The sequence below is a fragment of the Lepidochelys kempii genome, chromosome 1, assembly GCF_965140265.1.
Source record: "Lepidochelys kempii isolate rLepKem1 chromosome 1, rLepKem1.hap2, whole genome shotgun sequence".
Lineage (NCBI taxonomy): Eukaryota > Metazoa > Chordata > Testudines > Cheloniidae > Lepidochelys > Lepidochelys kempii.
In genome coordinates this window covers 242,894,792-242,914,067 of record NC_133256.1, presented here as the reverse complement: position 1 = coordinate 242,914,067, position 19,276 = coordinate 242,894,792, and the positions used below count along the sequence as shown (strand labels likewise).

The window sequence follows — 19,276 nt, the reverse complement described above, 5'->3', positions numbered from 1 at the left end:
AGCTGTAACTAGCTTTCTGAGCCAATTCATTACAACACTGTTGTAATGTCTTACTACCATATGTAGTCTGGAAAAAATACTTAGTTTTGGGGGTGTCCTCTAGGATCCCACACCCATTCTTCCTCCTTTTACTTGTAGTTTTTCCCCAAAGGTCCTTGCATTGCTTTGACCCTCCCTCCTATCTGAAACCCTTTTGCATGGCTATCAGCTTCAGCCAGAGAATGTGTACGTTATTGGCTGCAGTGGTTGAATTAGTGCAGGGTGCAAACAACACAAACACAGTTTTAATTAAGCCAATGCATTTTGCGCTTGGGTTACTTTGGTAGAGGCAGGTGGGGCATAACCAGAAAACAACTGAAAGGTAAAATGTCTCATGACATGCCAGGTGCTTGAAAGGCATATGCCATATGCGTAGAGTAGGTAGGTTTATCTCTCTCTTCCTTCTCTTTACTTTTTAAAATGTATTACTTAGATGACACAGTGGGAAGGGGAACAGTTTGTAGGCTGCAGCAAAGCAGGGAAACCCAACATTTCTCAGAGGTTTTGGTGAACTTCCAGGTCCTGTGTGCACATTCTGCCAGTTGGACCAACACTGCCAGAGAGTTGCACATAGCAGTGTGGCAGAGAGGCCAGTTGCTGCAGTATAATTTGGCTATAGACAGATGCCCAATGGAAAATCTCATCCTAGTATTGTCTTTTAGGTAATGGTTTAGTAAGGATTGGTTGGGGAAGATAATATAGCTTAAAGAAATGTGAAGTGTGTCACAAAGGTTACTTGAATTGATGATTGAAAAGTAGGGAGGATATTTTGTGACAGTGTCGGCAATCTCATATTAAGGAATTCATGTACATTTCTTATAACATGTACATGGCCATACACTTCTGTATGTCTGTTCGGAAAGCTGAGAATCTCCTCTGTCCAATGGTATAAAGCTCCAGTTTCTTGTTATGCTGGATTACAAGGCATTGGAGCTGAAGCCTATCACTGGTCTAAAGCCTTGAATACCAAGGGGAGGGATGGAGAGTGAAGTCCATACTTCAAGAGAAAAGATGAATATGTCTCTTTTTCACATAATTGTCCACATGGATCCCATTTCTGGTTTGCACATGTCCTGGATTCATGAATGAGATTGGGTTCTTCTGGCCAGCAGTGTCCATTGTGGCAACGCCAGCACCCTGGATGCTCTCGCTCCCCTTCCTTAACCAAGGGCATAAGGGGCAGAGCAGCTCCAACCATCCCTCTGTTCCTTCAAACAGCTCATGCTTTGTCTTCTTTTATTGTGCTTTACACAACTTAAATCTCTTTTGTATATATCGTTAGTATATTAGTCTAGATAACATAATGGTTAGTTTTTCTGATTATTTTTATGCCTCTTGGCTTAAAAAACCCCAAAGCATAACTTGTTAATATTAGGGACTTCCCCAGTACTGGATCTAGCTTCTGTGGCTGAAGCAAAGTCTGTGGGGTTCAAAACTTGCCTTTCCTTGTGATGCTCTTATTCCATTGAAGGATGGTCATATGAAATGCCTCTTTTGACTTGAGGAAGTGTGTAGCTCAATGGATGTTGAATTTTATCATTTCTTTTTGAAAAGAATTCAGAAGGCAAAAGAGCCTTAAACTATTCCTCCTAGATCATTCAATGGGAGCCTCCTTAGAACTGGAGGAAAAAGGCTCAAATAGGTTTCATCCCTGAGTGCTCCTATTAGCCATGTTAGATTCCAAGTCATCGAAGGCTTGTCTGCTGTAAGAAAGATTCCAGACCACAGTGGACCTTGTCAACCACCTGCAGGCTTATTCAAAGACATTAGTAAGAGTATGGCTCATGCTTCTGAGTCATATGACTTTGTGTCTACATGATGTAGTTTGCTAGACTTCAACTATGCTCCATGCAAGGATGGTTGAAATCAGTGTATTTGCCAAGCAAACATCACATGAGCATGCAGGAGACAATCCTACAAGTTGTGTCCTCATTAAACTGGAGGAAAGATGCATTACGGGTGTTTAAGGGATTACCCTTCTCCTCCCTTCTGCCAACCAAGACTCCGCTCAGGCATGAGCAGCTCATTTAGAGCACTTGCAGACTCTGGGCATGTGGTCTCAGCAAGAAGCTTGTCTGTACGTATCTGTTCTGGAACTCGGAGCCATCTGCCTGGCGTGCAGAGCATTCCTTTCCTCTCTTCAGGGATCTGCAGTCCAAGTGCTGACAGACAACATCACAGAGGGTGGAGCAAGTCATCTCCACTCTGTCAGAAAACTGATCGGCTTTGGACTTGATGTATTTACTGTAAAGAAAGTAACTGTTCTTTTAGGTTTATTTAAAAATATGGAGCTGCTCAGTGACTTGGAGTCTAGAACTAATCCATGGGGTTAGGGGAAGTTGAGCTGGATTAGACTGCCCTGTATAGGTGAAGCATAAATAGAGTGTATCCCCTGGATACTGTACATTTGTGGTGCACATCTGTACGTATATAATGTGCTTTGTTTGGATTGTTTAATGTAGACTGAAATGTGTATTGTGTAGTTATTTAAGATTGAATTAGAGTGAGGGTGATGAAGAGACCAGTAAAACCCATCATGTGTATTATTTGTCATCTTTTCCTCGATGGCCTGAAATTTGAATGAGCCATTTTTTGCATGGTCAGTGTTTACTCTTCCTAGTAAAGATTCTTCTACAGAAACGAAAGTCAAAAGGAAAACTTAATTTTGGTTTGAACATGTGAGAAATCAGTAGCTGAATTCTCTAAAAGCTGAATAAGAAGGTTTAGTTGATGAATAGGAATCATTTGACTTCAAAAGAGCCAGGATTTCACTCATAATTTTTTAAAAACTGATGATTTGTATTTATTTAAGCACAAGATCTGATATAGGAAATTAAGGCTGGTCCAAACTCTGTAACCTAAAGGAAATGGCTAATTATCTGCAACTCAGAAAGGAAATGCATTGATGTGGCTGAAAGAAAATTGATTCTTGACACAAAAGGGGCAGCTAATTAGTATAAGAAAATCTTGCTGGTTTCCCTTTGAATTTCCTAAGATTCAATTTAAAGTAGAAAAGATCCTTTAGCTCCTTCTGTCAATTACTGAAACAAGCATTTGTGGGCTACAGAAGGGCTTGCAGATTATGAAGACTGCACACAACATGTTAAAAATAGACTTGCCTTATGGTAGTATGCTGCGCTTCCATTTGGGGAACAATCTGGATCCTTAGCACTCCAGGCTGACAGTGCTGTTGAGGTAGCAAGGAAAGTGCATGTGTGGTGAAAGAGTGTTTTACATTGCTGACCAACTGACTCAGGATCAAACACTAGCGAACACCCCAGGGAATTGTGTCCAGGCCACCTCATGCAGGTGGAAGGGTTGCTTCAGTCTGGGCCTATGGTGGGGAGAGAATAGATGGATGCTAGAGCATCCGTCCCCACTACAAAAATGTCCTATTTGGTTTGTTAAATCTTCTTGGTACTTGATACAGTTCAGGAGTGTGTTATGCTGAGTCTTTGAGTAAGATGATTGCTAGGTCTGCTGTTCATCTGTGGTTGACAGGCAGAAGAAGCAGTTCTTCTTTTGTCTCAAGTTAATTAAAATTGGCCTGGTGCCTGAGTTTCACCTTTCCTTCTGGGACCTCTAACACCACATTATATTTCAAGAGCACACATTCATTCTTGCAACTGCTCATTTAGATGCTTGACAACATAGGGAGAGAAATATTCTATATTTGTGAAACTATTTGGGTTAGCTCCTAAGAATAAATCCATTTTAAATGTTAATACTTGAGTCCTCTAGTCTCCCTTATTGTCCAAGAAGGGGAATTTACTAGGAAGCGGAGGCACTTATTACTGTGTCTTCTTGACTTTTTGCTGTGTTCCATTTTGGAGTTGGCATTACGTGCCTGTGAAGCATTGAAGCATATTATAAGATGCTTCACATATTATATTATAAGTATATTATAAGTATATTATATAAATATATATAATTATATATATTATATTCATATTATAAGATGATCACATGACATTCACTGTTCTGGTGCACGTATAGTAAAATTAGTTCATTGCACTGTAGGGACTTGAAGAAATTTCAAGGCTTCCAGTGTCAAGCTACAGAATGTGTGTGGATTTTGGGACTATAAGGGACTGCTATCATAGAAAGGAGCTGCAGGAGATGGGTGTGCAAGGATCAAAATTCAGGTTTTTTTCTCTCTGGTCATACAAAATTCATCTTGGTGATCTTGTACAGTTGTGCTTTGCACATATACAACACCTTTAATCTAATAATATCAAGGGACTGTACAAATATCAAGCGTTACAACACCATGGTGTGCGTAACTGGTGGTTGTAAGCCCATATTATTGATGGGTAAACTGAGGCACTGAGCAATTACATTTTTTCCCCGTGATTGCAAAACTGAAAATAGAATTCAGGAATCCTGAAATCAGGAGGGTGATAGCTCCTAGCCTGCCTTCCCTTTTGTGTGTGTGTGTGTGTGTGTGTGAGAGAGAGAGAGAGAGGATATCGTTCATGCTCAGTTGCAGTTGATAAATTTCTCAAGGCAATTAATGAGGGAGATGGCAAACAAAACACGCAGGCAAAACACACAGCTTGATATGCTGGTTGACTTTGCCTTCCCTTGGATGGACTATTGTAGCCAGAAGGCTGTGCTTGCTCTTTTTAAGTAGCTTATTTCTACTGTGCATCACTCAGAAAACAGAACTGCTTTGCTAAGCCCAAATGGGACTAACGTACTAAGAGGCCTAATGAAATCCTGAAAAATCCCCATTCCTTATTTTAGAGTAAGCCCTTATTTATTACATCTTTGTAATAAATAAGCCCTGTGTAAGCCCTTATTTATTACATCTTTGTAACCATTTGTTTTGCTTGATGCCTGTCTCAGATCTGGTTGGGCACTCCTGTCTGCCACTAGCCAGACTGCTGTAAAGGGAGTCTCTGGATCTCTGGGTGTTTTAAGCCTCTGGTGTCTGAACAGAGCTCAGTCACTGCCCCAGTCTTGGGGCCTAGACCCTTTGTCTAGTGCCCATTCCTGAGATCTGGAATCCACAGTCCAGCTGCCTAGTCCCTGGGCTCAGTGCCGACTGCTCAAATTCCTCTGGAAGCTTAAATGCACTGTTTACTTAAAGGTTTGGAGTTTTTTTAATTAATAAGATGACAAGTAATCACAGTTAACCAAATTTATTATGAGCGTTAGGGATCAGTCAGCACAAATACAGAAAGATACGGGTTAAATATTTACCCTTCCATTGATCTGGGGGTACAACCAGCAACATGGACTGGCACAGAAATATAACTTGCTGCTGAATAGTATATATACCTTAGGTTGTTACCATCAATGCAAACTCCCAGTTTCAGTAGTTTGTGTCATTCTTACCCTAATATTTCCATTGCCATGCATTTGCTATCCAAGGTTGTTGGAAATTTTGTGCCTAGTTTCTAGCAACAATTATATCAGTTGCTTATTATTGTCAGAAACTTCGGCAAAATACTACTTTCACTGTGAACTCCAAAACCAAAAGCTTACACACACTTTTTACTGTATTTCAGGATAGAGGGTGCTTTGAAAAGTGGTTCGCTTTAGCATAAGTATGGATTCTATTAAAGATTTATAATATTAGCTAAATAATTTTGGTAACACCCTTATCCAGAACTCCACCCAAAAGTGTAAATCTTCTGGTAGCTCTCCAAAGGACAACGTGGAAGGCGTACACATAACACGAGCAGACTTTGCACATAGCATTGTTCTTTAATAGAAGTAGAATTACACAAATCTACACAAAAGTAATAAACCCTATAATAATTTCCCCTCCCTCTGGCTCACCCTTTCTTTGCGGGACCATCTGTATTCAGGTAGGCAGGGTTCTTCTCCCTTGGCTCATCCAGCTCCTGCAGCAGTTTCCCTCATCTTAAGCTGGTGAAAATTGCCAAAAAGAGCCAAAAGATCAGCTTCTGTCTTTCAAAACCTTCTAGTCCCTCTGTCAGATGACCCCTGCATCAGGAGGATGATCATGGACACTTACAGGTGACTTCGTTGTTGGATGTCCTGTCCCATGATAAACTGTTCTTCCGGCTGTGAGCCAGTCTGTTGTTGAGAACTGTTTAACTTCAACGGGAGAGCACTTTAAGTCAAGTCTTATTAGACTTATTTAGTCAAGTCTTATTGGCTTATTGACTTATTTAGTCAAGTCTTATTAAGCTTTTGCCACTACTCCTGTTGGAATTTAGGTCCAAAATGGAGGTAATGGACAATAGAGAGAGCAAAGTACTGCATATTCAGAATGGAGTTTGCAGCTTGGTAAAGATACATACAGAGAATGTATAAATTGTGTAGATTTCTTATGAAATCTTATGACTAAACTGGGAGGAGAGGTAGATACGCTGGAGGGTAGGGATAGGATACAGAAGGCCCTAGACAAATTAGAGGATTGGGCCAAAAGAAATCTGATGAGGTTCAATAAGGATAAGTGCAGAGTCCTGCACCTAGGACGGAAGAATCCCATGCACCGCTACATACTAGGGACCGAATGGCTCGGCAGCAGTTCTGCAGAAAAGGACCTAGGGATTACAGTGGACAAGAAGCTGGATATGAGTCAACAGTGTGCCCTTGTTGCCAAGAAGGCCAATGGCATTTTGGGCTGTATACGTAGGGGCATTGCCAGCAGATTGAGGGATGTGATCGTTCCCCTCTATTCGACACTGGTGAGGCCTCATCTGGATACTGTGTCCAGTTTTGGGCCCCACACTACAAGAAGGATGTGGAAAAATTGGAAAGAGTCCAGCGGAGGGCAACAAAAATGATTAGGGGACTGGAACACATGACTTATGAGGAGAGGCTGAGGGAAATGGGATTGTTTAATCTGCGGAAGAGAAGAATGAGGGGGGATTTGATAGCTGCTTTCAACTACCTGAAAGGGGGTTCCAAAGGGGATGGCTCTAGACTGTTCTCAGTGGTAGCAGATGACAGAACAAGGAGTAATGGTCTCAAGTTGCAGCGGGGGAGGTTTAGGTTGGATATTAGGAAAAGTTTTTTCACTAGGAGTGTGGTGAAACACTGGAATGCGTTACCTAGGGAGGTGGTGGAATCACCTTCCTCAGAAGTTTTTAAGGTCAGGCTTGACAAAGCCCTGGCTGGGATGATATAGTTGGGGATTGGTCATGCTTTGAGCAGGGGGTTGGACTAGATGACCTCCTGAGGTCCCTTCCAACCCTGATATTCTATGATTCTATGACTTAATACCATGGTATGTGTGGCCTTTGACTAGGAATGGAATTGTAGGAGCTTTTTTAAAATGGGTAAAATGGCTGTCTCCCTGTAAGTTTTATTGCAGACCTTGCTATTACAATATTGTTTTAAATGTGCATCCTGTTAGTTTCCCCAGTCTCTACATGCATTGACCCATCCTTCTAGTTCTAAGAAATACTAACTCTGCAACAAAAGTGTCTCTCAAGAGCCTTTGTTTTGTTAGATGTCATAACTTGCATGGCCACACCATATGAGAAATGTAACCATGTTGAGACTATGGAAAATGGCCAGTTTGTTACCAGCTGAAAACATCTTATGATCAGACAACTAAAAAGGGATTACTACCCCTTTTATCCTTTCCTCTTTCCCACCCCGTTACAGTTTTGTTAGCAATAACATTCTGGAGTGGATCCAGGAAACTGGATAGGACTGCTGTGTTGCATGGAGGAGCAAGGGAATGAGAACCTGCCAGCCAGGTTGGCAGAACATCTTTTAAGGTAGCTCAGGGAAAATTATCTTTCCTGCAGGATATTTCTTGTCCTATCTGGAGTTCTGCACAAAGCTGTCAGTCACTGAGAATTTTTAAAAACAGAGTTCCTTTAATAGCGAAATGCCTTATAGTCAGAAATACAGTTGAACAGTGTTTCTAGTACTACCCAGTATTCTAAGTGCAGACTAAAGAGTGTCAGACAGTAGATAAGGATTTACCCCTGTTCTGATGGCAATTGTGATGCTTTTGCTTATGCAGCCCAAAAGCACTTAAAAAAAAAAAGTGATTGTGTTATAAGCTCTTACCTAATTTCCTGCATACGGTCAATATTGGGGATCTTTCAGCTGCCACTTTCCAACCAACTACCTCCCATAGAATATCTTTGGATTACTTTTCCCCAGGTGTGTTAATTTGCATTTTTCCTGATTGAGTCTCCTGGTCCATTATTCTGGATGCCTTTGAATTATTTCTTTCATCTCATTGATATTTGCAACGTCTCTCAATTAAATGTAATCTCCAAATGTAATGTACAATTTGGACTGTTTAAATCAGGGGTTCTCAAACTTCATTGCACTGCGACCCCCTTCTGACAACAAAAATTACTTCGCGACCCCCGGAGGGGGGACCAAAGCCTGAGCCTGCCCAAGCCCCACTGCCCCAGGTGGGGGGGCCAAAGCCTGAGCCCCAGACAGGGGTCCTGTAACCTGAGTCCTGCTGAAGCCCTCGGGCTTTGGCTTTGGCCCTGGGCAGTGTGGCTCAGGCTTCAGCTCCAAGCCCCAGCAAGTCTAAGCCAGTCCTGGCGACCGCATTTAAAGGGGGTCGTGACCCACATTGGGATCCTGACCCACAGTTTGAGAACCTCTGGTTTAAATAAAACCAGCCCCTGTGGCACTCCATCAGCTCACCTGCCCCCCCCCCCCCCAATTCAGTATATTACTGTAGGTCATTGCTCTTTGCTTATGGTCCTTTTTTTTTTTACCAGTTTTCAATCCATATGACAGTACTCCTATTTAAACCAATTCAGATAGATTTTCCAGTCCAGTTTAGTGATGTACTGCATCCACCGCTTTACTGAAAATCAGATCAATTACATCATTAACCATGTTTATTTAGCATTACATTTCTTTGTATTTGAGAATCCCAATCAACAGCTCTAGGAAGTTAGCCAGTATGTGATAGGTGAGCAATCAGTTATTACATGCCGTACTTGCTACTGGGAATTTTGCATTTAAAAGCCTAGCGGAATAATATATTTAGAGCTGTTGTTTAGTATTGTAACTCTGCTCCTGAGTCCTCTGTAGTCTATACAAAGGGACCCGTTCCTCATGTAATATATTTGCATTGTTTTAGACTTCATGACAGAAAGATGTGTATAATAGGACTGAGCATCCTAATGGAATTGCAAAACCGACCTCCTGCGGTAGATGCTGTGGCTGCCCAGATTGTTCCTTCAATCCTGCTCCTGTTTCTGGGATTAAAACAAGTGTGTGCTACTCGAGAATTTACGGAACATGAAGACCAGGCTAAAGACGAAAAACACGATGCAGAAGATAATGGTAAAATCTCCCATTTCCACATTGTGGATTTTGTCTGGATTTAATTTTAAATGTGTATGAAATGACTGTTCATTTTAAGACTCTTCAGCCAGTCTGCTGAATTGGTCTGGTTTATTGGATGCTTGGAAAGATGCTTTTGTGAACTGGTCATTCCTCTTAAAATTAATGCTAAAGCCCTTTTGGGTGTATCTATGTCACTCTTCCTGCAAGGGCAGTTTTGTTGGAAAATAATAAAAGCTGCAAATCTAGGTGCCTGATCACAAATGTGCTCTGTAAACCAGCATGCAGGAGACTCCTGACTAATAGGCCAACAGAAATTTGGCAGTGCTGTGGAGGCAGCATTCTTGGTCCCTGGGAAAAAAATGTCCCCAGTAGCTACCTCTTCCACTAACTTAAAAAGCAATGATAATGGCCTTGGAAGAGATCTCTGGAAAGTCATCTTTTCCCAGATGAAGGGTGGCAAAAGGAAAGGTGGATTAAAAAATGACTTTTTGAAAAAACCTGATATTTTAATTTAAATGGGAGTTTTTGATTTAAATAATATAGGTTTATTTTTAAATGAAAATTTATTTACAATTAATTTTAAGTTGTAAGGAAAGTCAAACCACTGAACTAGTGAAGTCATTGGCTCGGCATCTAGAACCAGAGTTGGTTGACGTGCTAAACCAGCTTTTGATAGCAGTAGCTTCTTCTGCAGGAGCAGAAAATATTTTCTTCATTTTAGTTTAATCAACTAGTTCAGTTCAATGATTAGTTCATTCAAAGTTAAGAAACCAATTGTGAGCTGAAAAAAGCATAAAAGCTTGTTTTCCTCTGATAATCTATGAATAAAAACTAGGTGTGAGAAGATGAGATCTACTAGTTCTAAAAACTTGAAGGGCAGAAACAATCAATTGAATTAACTAGCTACAGATAATGCTTCCTTTGTTTGATAAATCCATTTTACATGGAAAACCGTGTTTTGATGAACTTCATTCTATTGTACCCAACATATTTGAGGTAGTTTTGTTTAATAAAACAACTTTAAAGTGCTCTTTTTGTGCACTTTTAATTGAATTCCAAGTTCCAATCTTAATAGAGATTGACACAAATCTTGAGTAAAAAAGAAAATCCTCTAGTAATTGCATCATTTACCATTTTCTAACATCATAAAATATAAAAATTAAGAATGTGAATGAATGTAAATTAATCTATATAATTTGTGGCAAGGCACCTTCTCGGTCTGACCAAACTCAGCTGTTTTTAGCCCTGGTGAGATGGGCTTGGGGTAAAACAGTCCGTCTTGGCTGCACAGGGGCAGTCCACTCCTTCTCTCAGCTAGTCTTTTAGGTTGTTTTTTCTCCCTTATGGGAGGGAATGCAGCCTTCCCTCCTGGTGAAGCTTGCTACTACTGGCCACTTGACTCCCCCCACCTTTCTCCCAACAAGGGAGGGTTTAAAAAAGGTCTCAGGCAGCCCTTAGTTTGAATCAGCTGATCCTAATTGATCTCAGATAACTCCCTTCTCAGCTGAACCTGATTGACCTGTGGTTACCCCTCCTCAGTTGATAGGGAGAAGGGCCTTTTAACCTTCTGGGACTGTTTTCTACACCTCCCCTCCCCCTGCCCCTTGCAGCTGTCTGTCCTGAGTTTATCACAAATTCCTTAAATAACTGTGTATAGATAGTATATACGCCTGGTTAGCAAAATGTACCAAATTTAATGGAAAGGCTATATTTTGTTGCAAATCAACATGCTACCAACCAATGAGAATCAGTCTTTCTTTAGGAAAATAAATAAATGCAAAATGAGATTAAAATCAATTATTTATATCCAAGTTTCCTGCTTACTGTTTAAATCGTGATCAGACTCAGTGATGTAAATTACTTGGTTTAAATCAATCCACCCTGGCACAAAGAGCCTTCAGGACAGGTTTACAAAGCAGGAATTGCGATGATCAAGATTCCTGTGGCAGAGAGGCCTCCTCCTAATCTATCAGGCGAAAAGGAAAAAAAAATCCAGAGAATTTGCCGAACGGGAGAGTGTATATTACACAGCATTAATGACAGATTATTTTATTGTCCGAATATATCTAATTTGCAGTATGAGATAAAACCATTGTAGGCTCTAATGCTTAAGATGGGTACAAATGAAATGCTTTTAAGAGGTGCAAGTTTCAGACATAACTGTAATTAAATTGAGTTGCCTCTGCTTATTGAGCATAAGAATGTGGTACAGTAGCAGCACAATCAGTCCAGTAGCCATGTGCTACTCAGATCTCTGGACTGTGATTTGCCTAAAACCCCCAGTCCCACCCATTCCAGATTGCTCTCCATAAGCCCGTAGCAGATATGACCAATTCCACTTACTTCCTCCAGCTGACAAAAGAAAAACTTGAAACGCTGTTTTTAGCCCCCCGTTCTGTTCTTGAAAATATTTCTTAGATATTTTGGCATACTAACTCGAGACCTTGCTTAAGTCAGAAATAGCGATGTTTGGAACTTCGATTTCAGGTTTTTGGTTCAGGGTATGATTGCTGTTTCGTAAATACGAAGCTGGGTAAAACAGCCAAGGGAAGTTGTTTTAAGTGTGTGCAGTTAAGAGAGCGCTCTAAAGGTTGGTATGCAATAAATTTGACAAATTTAAGTGTATATGTTTGTAAAGTCCAAGTAAGTCTTTATTTGCTGTATTTTATTAAAAAGCAAAATGACAGGCCATTTATATTAATTTAAAAGAGAAACGTTGCTGTTTTGCTCAGTCTTTTACTCACAAACTAATTGGGTACATGTGAGAACAAATTTCAGTTTCACACTTCCAAGGTGTTATTAGAAACAAAGCATAACTGTGCTCTGAAATGTATGAAATATTTTGGTGGCTTCCTTTTTCACATCTTCTAGGTTTTGGTTTTTTTAAAAATTGTCCCTTTTCTGGCCAAAAATGTACATATACATGTTTTGTCCCTTAATATTTATAATTACTGAAAGCATATGATGACTTTAAAAAGAAAAATGTTGATACATTTGCAGAAGAGATCCCAAGTGACGAAGAGGAGACAAACGAAGTGGGTCAGGCAATGCAAGAGAATCATGGAGGAGGTGGTGGTGGAGAAGATGAAGATGAGGATGACGATGACGATGATGACTGGGATGAAGATGCATTGGAAGAAACTGCTCTAGAAGGATTTAGCACTCCTCTTGACCTTGAAGATGGTGTAGATGAATATCAGTTTTTTACACAAGCACTGTTAAGTACGTACATGCCTGTATGCATAATTGTGTAATATGATCATTCAGAGACACTCATGTTAATAATTGTTTAAAATCCTTATCTGCGGTGTTAGTAACCTCTTGCACTATTAAAACTGAAAAAATAACCTAAGATCTTTTTTGTATGTTTGCTTCACCATTTGTGCTGATTTACCTGAACTTGGATTTTTGAAAATTTCCCCCCTTTCTTCTAATGAGTTTCACTTTCTGATTCTCCTGTTCTAACATAACCATGAAATCTTTGGCTAGCACACACTCGTGGATACATCTATAGCTGAACAGGTGTTCTAACTGAAAAAGTCCTGAAATAATTTCTGTTCATACTATCTCTATTGCAATTTTTCAGACAAAACCTAAATTATAGGGCCTAAACTACTTCAGCGTCTTTTGAGTGCTCAGATAGAAGGATTAGTCATTTTCTAAACTGTCAAAACCCTAAAGGAAAAAGCTTTTTTCTCCTGTCCAGAAGTTTTAACAACTATAGTTTTATTTTTAACTTTGAAATGAGTCTAATTTTCAGCATAACAGATGCATTTTGACCGTGAAATTGAACATGGCTGTGAATATTGGGCACACTTTGAAACATCATTAAGTCCCTGTTTCCAGAAAGCTCTCAAGCACATGCTTAATTTTAAGCTCCTCAAACCCCAAACCTTTTGGAAATAGGCCAACTTCATCTGTGGTCTGAGAAGCTGACAGAGGTGCCAAGCCAGTGTTGAGGTGTGAGGTCTGTGTTTTTAACCACACTCACAGATCTCTTTTTATCTCTATATCTTTTTCATCTTGTCCTTCTGAAATAGTCTTAAAACACAGGTTGATAATCATTTTGCATCCACTCCTTGTTTTGACAGCGGTTCAGATCCGGGATGCAGTCTGGTACCACTCACTGACAGCACCACTGAGCGATGATCAGAAGAAACAATTACAGGAAATTTACACATTAGCAGAACACCGGCGAAGTGCTGCAGGTCAGTCATTTCTCTTGGGCTGTTATGTGTTGTAGGGACTCTGGAACAGAATGTGCCTCTGTAACAATTAGATAGGGTGCAGTAGGCCAACGTGAATCCCTGTGCACTACTTGTCTTAGAGGAGGTTTGCGGAGGCTTATGCTGTCTCTGCACTGAGATGAATCTCACGTAGAGATTAACATTGCCTCTAATTTGTAGACTTCTATCTGCCAGATATAGTTGTTTAAATAGGGACTGAGCTAGATTTTCAGATGGATTTTTCACATAAAAAGTAGATTAAGGGTATGTCTATACTACCTACCGGATCGGCGGGTAGCAATCGATCCAGCGGGGGTTGATTTATTGCATCTAGTCTAGACATGATAAATTGACCCCCGAGTACTCTCCTGTCGACTCCTGTACTCCACCACTGTGAGAGATGCAGGCGGAGTCGACGGGGGAGCGGCAGCAATCGACTCACTGCAGTGAAGACACCGTGGTGAGTAGGTCGATTACTGCATTGATGGAAATAAGGTCATTAAACCGAGGAGCATGCAGAGCAATGTCATGTATAATTATTTCATAATAAATTAATCTTTCAACTTCTGCCCTAGAGAGGGGTGTGAAATGTTATTTTAAAAAAAAAAAATCTAATCTGCAATTTATCCCTGCCGTGGCAGATCTGAGAATGAAGTCTTGGTCAATAGAGTTTGTTCCACAAGCTTCCTATTCCGCACAGGACTATGTAGATCAGACGCAATTGCTCTCTACTTTTTTATACCCCTTTTCTTTCTCTTCTGTGAATTCTAGAGACTAAAACGATAGAACAACAAAGTGGCTACACGTTTGACAACAAAGGACTGATCACAGCATTTAACTTTGGTGGAAATGCTCCTGGAGGCAACTGAAGGAGAAACTGCAAAGGACTCTGGGAATGGTTTCATCATTACATTTTATTATAAAACAGTCATGACTTTTGAGTGTGAGGGGGAGGGTAATCTGATGCTCCAGATGGTTTCCCTTGGAGACAGCAGTGTGTTTTCTCCCCCAGACTGCTCTTTCTAGCCAGCTACTGTAATGTTCAAATTCTTGTGGTGTTTTTATAATTTGATGGACTGAAAAGAAAACATCTGCCCTCAAGGAAACTGAATGACTGGGAGGGGCTAGGTTGAATCTAGTTGAGTTGCACTTCTCAGGTTTTTGCTGTGCAGAACTGATGGATTCATATGGATAACAGTGCCTTCTGTTGTATATGGATTATCTGAACAAATGAATTTGAGTGTATCGTAATTTTTTTAAGTGTAAGGATTCTTCTAGATGCACTGTAAGCCTTGGTTCCATGTTTTCCTACTATCTGTCTTGTACTACATGACTTAGTTGTTTGTTAATTGTATATACATTGCTGGTTTCAGAAACATCATCTCAACTTCCCTCCTTGGTGTAGACCTTTGTATGTTGGGCATTCTTTTGGAATTGTAAAGCATACTCTGGGGCTTTCAAGGGTTCTTACCAAAAAGCAGGTTTTTCCCTTGAGGCAACAGTCACCTCAGCCCACGTCCTTGAGATCTCTCCATTAAGACCGCCCACTTGCGTTGTAATGGCACTCATGCCCTGGCAGGTTCAGATCAAAACAGACGCTGATACCAAATAGTTTCCATCTCCATAAGTGTGTGAGTGATCAATCTCTGGCCCTTGCGAGTAGATGAGCTACATGACAACTTGTCTCCTTTATTGCTGAATATTGGGTTTTATTTTGGGACCCTGTAAATTCTTTTCCTTTAGTGATTCATTATCATTCCAGCTATCGTACTGAACAACTGGGATCCATACCATTTTAGAGCAATAATTTATCTTAGTGGAGGGGAAAGCAGATCCAAATCTTGCTTTTTTTTTATGTCTGAATTTCTACTCTGCATCCCATCTGGCTCCTCTCCCAATGCTGTAACTTAGCCATGTTTAATTTTTCCCACGTTTAAAACATCAGTCTCTTATACTCAAATATACACAAATACCTAATTGTGTGTGTGTTCGTACAGTGAAACTTGTCTTAAGCAGACACCCAGCTAAATACTGATGTGCACGGAAACCCTTCTTCTATAACTAAGAGGTTAAAGTTATAGTGGAAATGATGGGGATACATTAAAATGGTTAAATATTTTAAAATGAAGATTGAAGGTAGAATCTTTAATCCATGTTTCATGTCTTTTTTGTGTCTGATCACTTGTTCAGGGCTTGAAAGTGTTTACTAGGCAACTGTTACCCCAAGACTGACATGAAAGGTGAAAAGCTCTTTGCCTGGGGTGGTACCCAATTGAAAAAGCTCAACTCTTCCTTCCCTTCCCATCACTTCTTCAGCTACGGGGAAGGGTGCTGTCCTTGGACCCTGCTCAGGACTCTCATCTTTTATACTAACCTGTCTCTCCTACTGCCCAGCTGTGAAAATACACCTCTCCTGTTTTTCCCTCCTCCTGCCCCAGAATCTTCTGCCTGCTAGAACTGCGGGGTGGAGAGAGGTCCTCTGCTGCTTTAGCCCTCTTCCGCCTTCCTGCCTACTGCTGTGGGAGTCATGTGTCTGCTACTTTACCCCTCCCTCAGCCTCATTGTTAGGTCCTCTCCAATGGCCTTCTCTGCCACTGCTTAGTTTTTTTCAAAGCAGCCCCAGAATGAAATTGACTTGGTTCTTGATAAAAAGAAAAGGAGGACTTGTGGCACCTTCGAGACTAACAAATTTATTTGAGCATAAGCTTTCGTGAGCTACAGCTCACTTCATCCGATTTGTTAGTCTCGAAGGTGCCACAAGTACTCCTTTTCTTCTTGTGAATACAGACTAACACGGCTGCTACTCTGAAACTTGGTTCTTGATAGTTTTCACTGCTGCTATTCAAAACCCTGGGTGCAGCAGTGAAAAACTATCATGTCGCTTAGATCTGCTTTCATTCCACTAAAGCCTGAGAACACTTTGAACACTTGAAAATTCAGGCCCCAGTGCCTTTGCTAATAAAGTGAGTGGTGATTTTGGATGTCCAATATCAGACTCTTCAAAGAGGGCAGAGGCTTGGTACTTTTTGAAAAAGTCATTGGTCACTTTCCAAGATTTAGGTCTGGAGATATCCATCTAGCATGTGAGGGAGACAACACTTCATACTACATCACTTTACATTCAGTTCACAGTTGGGGGTTTCTTTACAACCATAAAAAGCTAGAAACTTGTTCTCAATTCTAAACAAAAATTATTCAGAAGTCGGTGGCATTGATTTCTCCACACATATTTGGCGGTGGAAGCTTCCTTTTCGCCATTGGGCATCTGGCAAATGGAATTTTTAAGCCCTGTGTTCATTTATGTATAAAATGTTGATGGTCAGTCAGTGGGATTTCCTTCAAAGCCTCTCCTCCCTCCAGAACGAAGAACAAAAGTGATTTTTTTGTAGTTTTCAGAAGTTAACATGTTCAAGCAGAAATCTACCACTGTATAGCGCTGTCCTTGTGTCCACCCCTCTGAGTCTTGGTTGTTCCCTTAACGCTGCTGCTTGTATACTTTTCAAATGAACTGCCAAGAAGATTTCATCCAGATGTTTCTTACAATGGACTTGAATTGCTATTTGGAATCTCACAGTTGTGGTCAGAGGGGAGATTTTAGGATATGGTGCACAAAAGGGTAACTAGCTTTCTCCTTCCCATGAGATTGAGTAAATGTTTCTACTGGCAAAAAAACAAACATAAATTTATACCCTTTTTGACACGGTATCAATTAAAGAAATAGTCCAAGATTTATTGGGCTCCAGACTCCCCTTTTACATGTGGTTCTCTTTTAATGTGATAAATGTGCATTCATACACAATCATAATAGGTAAGGGATTGTAGGGATTTCTTCTTGAGATGTGTCCAGCATGTACTACATTTAGTACAAATGTGCATTGCTGTCTCATGTTGAAGCCAGGGTAATCATGGAACGTCAGATACCAGCAACATTGAACTGAGCAAGATGTAGTTGCCCTTAGAAATGCAGAGACCTATGAATGTATTGTCAAATAAAACAAAGGTTGATAAAAGTAACCTTTGCTGCCCTGTGCCAGCATTCACGCCGTGTGAAGGTGACTGTATGGATGCTATGGGTGCTTAAGTATGACATTAGATTTGTGTAGGTTATAATTATAGCAAGTGTTAACTGATGTGGTAAAAGATGTTTTTCAGATAAATTAACCGGTCCTGGGTGTGAAATTTCAAATGCTGTTTTGTCATTCTTAAACTTCTGGTTATTCTTATTATTCTTTTGGTTTCCTCTTTTTGCTTTGGTGGAGTCTTTTTTTGAAGGGGGAAGAGTACAGTCTGTTTTTGCAACAAAGCAAACTCTACAACCAAAATGACTAGCTCCAGGAAGAAAGCAGGATACCAAACTGAAGAAAATGTACAGTGATTACAGTTGACATGCTTTGGCAGAGTCTGGGTCAAAATATGTAAACCATGTTCTGTCGAGTGTCCTAGTAAGATTCTTTGCTTCAGTGGGAAGAGGGTGTTTTGAGGGTGGGGGCTGTGAGAGAGGAGGTATGGAAATAAGTGATTTACTACTTCAGAATCTGCCATTTGTCCAGGTGGAGAAATTTAGTCTCTACTGAGTGTTAGATTACATCACACGTTAGTAGACAAGAGCAGCCATCGGAACTGTAGGATTTTGGAGCCCATCAGGCAACACTATACCATGCCAGCCTGATTTCTGCACGGCTGCCTTCAGAGCTGGACAGCCGGCTAGCTGCTGCTGCTCTCTGGCCACCCAGCTCTGTAGGCAGTGCAGACAATAGCTTGACGACCCCCTTTTGTGTTAGAACCACCGTTTGATAAACTCTGATTTAAGGACTTTTCATGTTTATATTTTGCCATTTTAAAATACATATTGTGATAGAGCAGGCCAAGGAGCAGTGGGAGAGTGGCCAAGGGGAGATATATAAGCCCTAGGCTAATTAAGGCATGATTTCCTGTAGACTAGGGAAGGTTACTACAGGTTAATTTGATCACCTGTAGCCAATTAAGGTCCTGTCAGGAACCATATAAAAAACAACAACCCTGCTTTAGGCAGACAGGGTGGAGAGAGGATTGGAGTTTGGAGGTGTGTTGCTGAGAATTGAAAGACCAGAGAAAGGGGGAACCTGTCCCAGCAGGGCAGGGAGACTCCCTCCCTGAGCATCAACGACCGAGGGTAACCCTACCGAAGAGGGTAAGAAACCCACAGGGGATGAGAGGGGTTGGGGCTCAGAGTGAGGAGCAAACCCAGACCCCTTCCCCGCTTCCCTCCTTTACCAGTAACAGGGCCCTCGCTCCCCAAGAGCAGGGGCAAGGGAGTTGCATCCTAGCCCCCCCCACCATGAGAAGTGCGGGACCCACCGTTCCAACATCGGTCATTTTGTCACAATATTCATACTTTGTTACAACACTATGAAATTGAAGATTTAAATATTTGAAACCATGAAATTCAAGATTTTAAAAATGCTATGACCATGACATTTATAAAAATGGACCATGAATTTGGTAGGGTGCTATCCATGACACAGGTAGGTCAGAATACGCAGAGTCCTGATTGTGAAAGAGGCCAGTCTTGCCAAATGTGGCGCTAACATAGATGAATGGTTGGTGCATAGAACTTGATCTTTATCAGAAAGAAGGAAAAAGTTACACCTTCTAGTTAAAGTTCTGTGCCATCTCTTGTTAATGTCAGCCAGTACTGTGGGCAACTCCCCATGTCTCTGCTTCTTCAATTGTTCTCAGTTCAGGAGGCTTTGTTGCTCTTCAGGTGGGCAGAG

General features: G+C 40.9%; 1 protein-coding gene across 3 annotated transcripts in view; it reads left to right on the top strand.

The window, feature by feature from the left end:
- IPO8 (importin 8) overlaps positions 1-17,709 on the top strand; it is a 68,637-nt gene extending 50,928 nt beyond the window's left edge. For all 3 annotated transcript variants that reach the window (XM_073321276.1, XM_073321291.1, XM_073321284.1), the window contains 4 exons: positions 9,089-9,294; positions 12,298-12,519; positions 13,389-13,505; positions 14,295-17,709. In XM_073321276.1, the coding sequence (XP_073177377.1) occupies positions 9,089-9,294; positions 12,298-12,519; positions 13,389-13,505; positions 14,295-14,392 (643 nt within the window). In that variant the 3' untranslated portion in view covers positions 14,393-17,709. The remainder of the gene's footprint in view (positions 1-9,088; positions 9,295-12,297; positions 12,520-13,388; positions 13,506-14,294) is intronic.
- Positions 17,710-19,276: the final 1,567 nt, after the last annotated feature.